The 8,838-nt window shown below is 35.7% G+C and overlaps 2 protein-coding genes across 2 annotated transcripts; one reads left to right on the top strand and one right to left on the bottom strand.

Moving 5' to 3' along the window:
• The first annotated feature begins 806 nt into the window (after positions 1–806).
• Positions 807–3,193, top strand: LOC145011182 (GDSL esterase/lipase At3g48460-like). Its single transcript, XM_078969842.1, has 2 exons — positions 807–1,921; positions 2,416–3,193. Exons 1-2 carry the CDS (start codon positions 860–862, stop codon positions 2,950–2,952), a joined length of 1,599 nt encoding a protein of 532 aa, XP_078825968.1. The 5' UTR covers positions 807–859; the 3' UTR covers positions 2,953–3,193.
• Positions 3,092–5,330, bottom strand: LOC145011183 (E3 ubiquitin-protein ligase AIRP2-like). Its single transcript, XM_078969843.1, has 5 exons — positions 5,021–5,330; positions 4,098–4,260; positions 3,931–3,997; positions 3,572–3,812; positions 3,092–3,453 (listed from the first exon to the last, which is right to left on the bottom strand). Exons 1-5 carry the CDS (start codon positions 5,107–5,109, stop codon positions 3,243–3,245), a joined length of 771 nt encoding a protein of 256 aa, XP_078825969.1. The 5' UTR covers positions 5,110–5,330; the 3' UTR covers positions 3,092–3,242.
• Positions 5,331–8,838: the final 3,508 nt, after the last annotated feature.

The raw sequence follows: 8,838 nt of genomic DNA, 5'->3' as shown, positions 1-8,838 counted from the left end.
ATATATACACATGAAAATATTGGGTTGCAAGTTTGTCCAACCTAGCTGGATTGTTACACCGGGTTTGAGGTCAAAAGTTCAGATTGTAGAACATGCTAAATTTGTATTCTGTAGTTATGACCAATGTGTAAGAAGTTTTTCCTGAAAATGCTGAGTTTACGCTGTAAATGAGCTCGAAATCAGAGTCACCATTGAAATATTGTGGTGAGACTTCTGCTGAATTGTTTTCCGTTTCCAAAAAAACATGAATGGTAGTATCACCGATACCTGCCCATCCAATGAAAAACCACCAACTCTGTACACCTTGAGGTTGTTTATTTGTAATTTATTTAAAGAGACATAAACCTTTTTAGTTTTTTATAAATCATAAGTGATACGAAACATAGGATTTCATACTAGGTCGTGACACGACATGGAGCCGCCTATGCACAACATTATTTGATTATGGGTTGTCTATTTCGAAAAAAAATAATAATCATTGAACGATTCAACTTTCGTTTATTACTTATTTTGAAAAACCCTATACCCATACACAAGTTGTATATAAAGTCTAAAAAGAGATCACCTATTAACAACCCAAAATGTTTGTGCCGTTAAGAGTTTTAATAAGGAAAATGCATGTCCCTATATTTTTTGAGAATAAGAGAATCACACAAGTTTTAGAAATAGGATAATTGCATTCGAATAGATTTTATACAAACCACCACCTATTTATGAAAAGTCCAGCCGATAACCATCAAACAAGTTTTCACCTTTCTTGTTCCTAAAAGTCAGGAACCATATTCTATAAAAACGACTAAGATTTCATGATCTAAAAACAAATTGAAGGAATCAAGATTTGATTCTTGAAAACTCAAAAATGACAAATATCAAATCTATATATCTCCCTCTTCTCGCTCTCCTTGTAGCCTTACTTCTTTGTCCCACATTTGCACATGAAAAACCTGACAACCCGAATTGTACACCTCCATCTCACCCAAAGAAACATAAACCTCCACCACCACCACACGAACCGAACTGTCCTCCACCTCCATCCAACCCGCCTCCATCCAACCTGAATTGTCCTCCACCTCCATCCAACCTGAATTGTCCTCCACCTCCATCCAACCCGAATTGTCCTCCACCTCCATCCATCCCACCTCCATCCAACCCGAATTGTCCTCCACCTCCATCCATCCCAAAGAAACAAAAACCTCCACCAAAGGCCCCAAACCCAAAACCACCACCGCAAGAGCCCATCCAAAACCCAACGCCACCACCACAAGAGCCGATCGAACCCCCTCCACAAGAACCGGAGAAACAAGAACCACCACCACCACCACAAGAACCAAACGAACCTCCAAAACCAACTCCTTTCCATGGTATCTTCAAGGGTCATTTCACCGCCGTTTATGCTTTTGGAGACTCCTACACAGACACCGGAAATGCCCAATTCTTGGGTGGTCTCAAAGCATCATTCTCAGGGTCCCTGAGCTCACCCTATGGCATCACCACATTTGGCAAGTCCTCAAACCGCTTATGTGATGGGCGATTAGTTCTTGATTTTATCACCGATTCCCTCGGTTTACCTGTCGTACCTCCTTACCAATCAACCACAGCTAACTTCACCTCCGGGGCTAACTTTGCGGTTGCTGGAGCCACCACTCTTGCGGTTGACCTTTTGGCTAAGATTGTTCGAACTGCGTTTCTATGGAAAGGCACACCGTTAGGTATTTGGACTCAACTTGATTGGTTCAAGAAGTTTCAAGTAGATCATGCTTGTAAAGGATTGGATCAAAAAGCATGTAAGGTTAAATTGAACACGGCTTTGTTTTGGGTTGGGGATATTGGACTCAATGACTATTCACGTGCGGTTGGATCTCCGATTTCACTTCGTTCGATAGCTCGGTCGTCAACTCTATACGTGATTGAACTTGTGCGGGTACGTATTACAGATATGTTATGAATGACAAAATATATCTATTTGTTATGCTAGACTGAACATGACAGAAAATAATGTCTTACATTTTGATAGACATTGAATGCAAAGTTTGTCCCACCCAAACACATTAAACAAAATAAGATCGGGACTCGCACTTGATATTTCATCAATGCAAAAGGTGTCTTGACACCTTTGGTCAAGGTCAATATGATAAAAGTAGCAATTTTTTATCTTGTTGACCTAAAACTAAAAACATGTGAGGATGAATCTTTTATCTATGCAAAAGACATGATAAAACTCGTCAGCAAAAACAAAACTTATCAAGTCTAGTCCGGTCCAATCAATTTAGCTGTTTATTCAATTGGGGAAAAACTATTAAACAAAGAGACTCATTTTACCTATTGCCACTACACATTGGTAACCATGAAATCATAATTGAACTTCTTTTTGGCTTCATCAGTGTTATTATTACTAACATATATATTGCAACCCAGACACTTATAAAAACCGGAGCAAAGAACATAGTAGTCCAAGGGTTGCCACCTGTCGGTTGTCTCCCAGTAGACGTGACATCATGTCCCATCAACCAACGTGACAAATCCGGGTGTTCCTCAATCGTAAACGGAGCCATAATGATCCACAACGGAATCCTACAAACCAAATTGGAAATCTTAAGGAAACTATTCCCAGATGTCACAATCATATACGCCGATTCATGGAAAGCATACTTCACAATCGTATCCAACCCAACAAAATACCAATTTCAAGAAACCCATAAAACTTGTTGCGGATTTAGTGGCCAAAAGTCCGACCTCAACTTCAATATTCAATCGATATGCGGATCTTCGGGTACTTCAGTGTGTAAAGATCCAAGCAAATACATCAATTGGGATGGAATTCATCCCACCGAAGCTATGAATTACCAAATGACTGATCAATTTTTTAATCAAGGGTGTACAAATCCACCGTTTAAACAGCTCATAACAAAAACCAAAGTCAAAGTCTCTATAAAGACACAAACACCCGAGTAAAACTCAAATTTACATTTACATTAGTTGGTGTCCTAAAAGTAAGAAGGTGAGACAAATGTCTAACATGAATCACCTTTTTCTTGCTAAAGTGATATTGTGTGTTATGTGTATACCTTTTTTTTAGAATAAGATTAGAGTATAACATAATAATAAACAAGTTTGTATTTATTTTGATGTAACAATTTGAAGGAAATATAATTACAACCTGACTCTATTTACATTTCAAGGGTCGGCTTTTTTTTTTTTTTGTCTCATTGGGGTTTTCTATACAATAAATTATGTAAATCTTGTTATATTAGATACTCATAGAACATGAAGAAAAGGGCATCTGGAGAATCTTTAGGGAGATTATTTATGTATAAATAGAAACGAACCAAATCTTCTTTTGAAACAAGATCCGCATCAATAACTTCATCATTACATGTAAGAACCCATAAATCTCGTGACTTTACTCTCTTTATATTTCCCCTACAAAATGGGCATGATGCTGATCTTGAGTTCCTGAAGAAAACAAGCACAAGATTATTAGATTATCACAACGTATCAATGTATTAATGAGTAAAGAAAAGTAAAAAGTAAAAAAACACAATGCAAGATGTTTAGTAAATTACAAAATTACCAATCACGATAACAATTGATGCACATTGCATGGCAACAATTAGGTAAAACAATTTTCGTGCAAGGTTCTAAACAAATCCCACATTCATCTTCTCTTTCCAAATCAATATTAGAGAACTCATCGTCTTTTTCTGTTTTTTTTTGGGATGAAACTACTAATTCTGATGAGCTCTCTCCTTTAGTAGTGTTGTCGAGCTCCATCAAGTCATAATGTAGCCTTCTAAGAGATGGCAATATGACAGCTGCATATTTTAAATCATATTTTTATCAATGAAAAATCTTAAAACGTTGCACACAAAAAAAAAAAAAAAAAACGTTTTAATGATTGTAGCGTTGTATGTGTAATTGTGTATGACTAACCATAAAAGTCACTAACTGTCGCTTTTCTTCCATGTCTAGAAATCTTTGGTCTTCCATCTGTATATACCTATAAAGAAAACACAATTTACATATTTACGTGTCATTTATTCAGTCTAAAAAATAATTATAACACTTACTCCATGGATGTTGAAAATTGAAGAACTAACCTTGTAAACAAGAACATGGAAAAGATTCAAGTATCTAGGAAGGAGACACGTGCAAGAAGAATCGACCCATTGTAGCAAGAACATAATGAGAGGTGTCAATTGATCATGAACTAATTTCATTTGAAATCGAGCGCCATCTTTTGATCTAGGAATTGCAGCAGCCCTGAAAATTCAAAAAAGTAAAAATCAGAATTTGGAAACTTTAAAGTAGATTAGTTTATGAAGCGTGAAGCATCTATACAACTAATAAAATCTTATATATATATTTGTTTATGTGTTAAAACTTGAGTTTGTTGACTTTTCAAACAATCACGCTTCACATTTTATTTGAAGATAATGTTTTTTTAGCGAAAATGAAAAGAAGCTTTATTTTTCGAAAATTAACGATTGCGATTGGTTGATTTCGTGCAAACTATATTACTTTCGCTTTTCCTTTTCAGGAAAAGCCAATAAAATGGTTCAAAAATTCAATCAATTTACAGAAGTCAAAAGGAACTAGGAAGAACATAGGCGCTCAAGAGCTTGGATTTATAAACCCGTGTTTTTCACTAACTGAAAAGAAATCTTTTTAGTATGCCAACAACTTTGGACCAAAAAATTCCAGATGAACTTAATTAACAGAAGTATCTTGATAATAAGAGCTAAACCACCAAAAACCAGTTTCTTTGATAATCTTTGATTCTTTTCCCCCATGATTCATCAAAGATTCCACCTTTATGAACTAAATTTCAAAATCGCATGATAGTTTTGCTTTTTCAATTTCCGATAACTTTCCCCAGATAGCAAAATTGAAATCGTCAATTGTTGCTAAAATCCAAAGACTCAAACACCATAACCAAGTATGAGTACCTTAAAACACACACAAAGCCCTAAAAAACAAAAACCCATATGAAAAATCAGAAAGAAAGGTTAAGAAAACTTACAAAGCATTAGCGTGTTGTATATCGGCCTCAATAACCTTCAAAGAATCTTCATAAGAAGACCTCCCAAGTGGGTAATACATCATATCCATCTTCTGTAATTTCTTCAAGACTCTTTCTATTTTTATTTCTTTCTAAACTTTGATTTCTTCCTTTGATCCTTCGCAAAATTAAAAATCAATCAAGCGTCGATAGATGATCGACTATTTCTAAAAGGGATGCCTTGAAAAGAAGGGAGAAAAGCTTGGAAGAAAAGGCAAAGAATGGGGGGTTCTTATCCTTTTCTTCTCTGGATATGGGGGGCGGCTTTGAGTTGGACACTTCTTTAATTGGGAATATTTTGGAAAATGAATAAAAAAATCGAGGGACAAAGACTGCAATTATCCACAAATGAGGTTAGGAGGGTGTTGGTTGAGTGCTTGGGTTTGTTAAAAAGATGATTTGGTGTCTCTTACTCTTTAAATGGATTTTATTTTTATTCATTTTGGCCCAAATGAATTGATCAACGGTTTTTAATGTGAAACAAAAGTTATATTATTAAATTAAAAAGGTAAGATATAAAATTTAGCTAATTAGTAATGTGTTTTGTTCGTTTAATTTTACTTGTATTTAAAAATTGAGTTGTTCATTAAAACATTAAAAGACTCATATTTCAAGATAACTGTTTGTGTGTGTGTTTTTTTTATAAATAAAATATAACCAAGCCGTTAAAAAGGTTACGTGGTTTTAAGGCGAAAGTTTTTTATTTTTTATTTTTGAACCATGCTAAACTTGTAATCAAAAAAAAAAAAAAAAAAAAAAAAAAAAAAAAAAAAAAAAAACAACAACAACAACAACGTGACACGATTTTTTGAATTGGAACTAGGCTAAACTCCTTTGAGTTAGGGATGTTTGATAGTTGTTTTGACCGAATTAGATCTGATTGAATTAAACCTCTGATAAGGTTTATTGCTATGATTAAATCAACATTTGATTCAAACATTTTGTTTGATTAATGTGTTAAATGCTGAATATGACTATTTAACCTTCTGTTTTGTGTTGTGTTGAATAAAATGTTTCAGTTGATAATTACACTGCAATCTACCAAACAAAAATAAAAACAATTAAAATTTAACGTAAACTGAAGAAACATATAATCTTGACTCATAAAATGAACAAGAAAAAAAATTGTTTGAGAAACTTCATCAATGCCATTTGTACCTTAGTTGAGATTTGAGACAACAATCAGAAATTTCAATAACACTTGCAAAGTTTTATTACATATAAAATTACACAAAGTGTAACATTCCGAGATTTGGTAGGTATTCTCGAACCCTTTTCTATCATTACCTTGTCATTTATAGTCCTTGGGGTTGGAAGTGAAGAACCAAGATAAGTTTAAGGGCCAAGTTTGCAACTTGGGCCAAGAGGGAGTACGTTGCGCGTATATAAGAGTACGCTAAGCGTACCAAGGTCCGCCTTAGTACGTTAGGCGTACACTTGCGTACGCTGGACGTACTGATGTCAGGGTGAAACCCTAATATTTAGGGTTTGGGGCCTATATAAGCAACATTATGAGCATCAAAACTTCCTTTACCTCAACCTCCACAGATTACACTCGTCCTCCCCAAACCCTAGCCTTTCCTTGGTGTGTTTAAGCTTATTTGGTGTGTTCTTGAGTGCTTTAAGAGGAAGGTATTGCATCAAAGAGTTGGAGAAGAAGATCAAGCTTGTAGATCTAAAGTTAGCTTGTGCTTAAGAAGCTTCAGGAGTTATAAAGTTCCAAACTTTATGTATATATGCATAGATCTCACCATTTTACTTTAATAGAGAGCATTTCTTGTCCCAAAAGCCATAAGGTGGTGCATGATGTGATTTAGACGAAAAAGGCTATCCTTTTAGACTCTTGAAGGGACATTAAGTGATAAAAATGAGGTCCCATTAGCCGTATGTGTCTCATGTATGGAGAAATAGGGTCTTAATGGATTAAGACCAAGTATTTAGAACTTTATGGACATCCAAAGTGATAAAGTTCATGACTTTATGGATCCTAGGAATGTTAGGTCTCTGGATCTGAAGTTTGGGCTTAAGTGTTTAAGCCATTAAGCACCTAATAAGGTTTTGGCAAACTGTTGAGTACACTGTACGCCCAACATAAATCTAGTACGTCCAGCGTACTTGATCAACCACCCCGATGGTGGTCAATATCTGGACGAGTACGCCCCGCGTACCAGAGGAGTACGCCAAACGTACGTCCTTGGTTGGGCCTTTGTCAAATGGGCTTTAGATTTTGGGCTGGTTATGGACTAAATGGAATTAGGCCTTTGCTGGATTTTGTAAATAAGATATTTTGGGCCCAGTAAGTGATAGTGGAACATGGGGTTAGGCCCAATTAGGAAGTTGGGCCTAATTTAGTAAATTGGATCAATAATGGGCTTTATATATGGACTTTCAAGTCAAGGAATGGGTATTTTGGTCCTTGAACCAATAAAGAGAATGACTTAATGAATGGTGTGGACATTTAGTCAGGAAGGTTATGTTGGGTATTAACTTGGTATTTATTGTGTAATAGTTTGGGATTTCTGGCGGGACAGTAGTAAGAGATTTACAGTACTTCAGCACTACTTACGAGGTGAGTTGTCCCCACTATATCAACAGGGTCTAAGGCACCAAGGTCGACCCTTTATGGATTGTATCCGGTTATGGCATGATATGTTTATTGGTTTTCATCCTGGTAGTTAGGATGAGGTTATGTTTATGCTTAGTGACCTGGTTAGGTCGGTGTCCTAGATATAGGATAGTATTATGTGATATGCTAGTATGATCTGTAGATTGATATCCTGATAGATAGGATGGTATTATGTGTTATGTGGTATGATTTGTTTGATCAGTTCATTGTCTATAGACTATTATGTGATTATTTGTTATATGTGCACATATTTTTTTGGCGGTTGAGGCTTATACGCTTTGTGTGAAAGCCAATAGACTGGGCATTCCAACCTGTTGGTTGTGGTCTTGGGGATATTCCATCCCAAGGATGATTGGACCCATAGTATGTTGGCATTCCAATCGATTGGTTGAGGGCCTAGGGTATTCCAACCTAATGGTTGACTGGACCCGTAGTATGCTATTTATGATTATATGTGTATTGTCGTGGGTATGGGTATATTATGGGAACTCACTAAGCTTTCGGGCTTACAATTTCAGTTTGTTGTTTCAGGTACATCAGGGGATAGCGCCTAGGCAAAGACGTGATCATACAGCTCCTCATGTTTTATTTATGTTTTTGGGAAAACTCTGATGTTAGACTATTTTGGAAACAAATTTATAATAACTACTGGTTTTAAATGTTTTGAAAAAGTTTTAAATTGGCTTGAATTTTATGGGTGTTACAAGTTGGTATTAGAGACTTTATTTGAATGAATTGGTGGAACAGTCATGTGAATCCAATCTCAAATCTAGGAAAGATTTTCAAAATGGTTTTAGATGGTTTTCAAAATAATTAAAGGAGGATGCAAGGTGTACGATCAGCCGAAACCAGTAAGTAAACCCCAAAATACCATACAGTTATTTGATTATGTGATATGTTAGAACATCATGCTAGTACTAGGCTATGGATTTATAGGAATTGCATGATAGAATTGCCTGATTACATGATGCCTGCTAGCCTAAGGTTTCCTTTATATGAGATTGACATAATTACTGTAGTTGCTTAGTGTATGCAACACAACCGTGCATAATTAAGATCTTATAGCCTAAGAATGTTTGATTTGGCCTTATGTTCTATTCTTATTGGTTAGAGGCTTAGGGTAGGATCAAACATTCGAAAGTCTATAAGGTTC

The sequence above is a fragment of the Lactuca saligna genome, chromosome 8, assembly GCF_052625555.1.
Source record: "Lactuca saligna cultivar CGN05327 chromosome 8, ASM5262555v1, whole genome shotgun sequence".
NCBI lineage: Eukaryota > Viridiplantae > Streptophyta > Magnoliopsida > Asterales > Asteraceae > Lactuca > Lactuca saligna.
This window is presented reverse-complemented; position numbering and strand designations above follow the sequence as displayed.

Bases quoted from the DNA above. Each gene is read 5' to 3' on its own strand.
- LOC145011182 (XM_078969842.1), top strand. From the start codon at position 860: ATGACAAATATCAAATCTATATATCTCCCTCTTCTCGCTCTCCTTGTA. The intron at 1,922-2,415 runs GTACGTATTACA...ATTGCAACCCAG, and splicing joins ACGTGATTGAACTTGTGCGG to ACACTTATAAAAACCGGAGC.
- LOC145011183 (XM_078969843.1), bottom strand. From the start codon at position 5,109: ATGGATATGATGTATTACCCACTTGGGAGGTCTTCTTATGAAGATTCT. The intron at 3,813-3,930 runs GTTAGTCATACA...TAAAATATGCAG, and splicing joins GACAGTTAGTGACTTTTATG to CTGTCATATTGCCATCTCTT. The intron at 3,454-3,571 runs GTAATTTTGTAA...TGTTTTCTTCAG, and splicing joins ATCAATTGTTATCGTGATTG to GAACTCAAGATCAGCATCAT.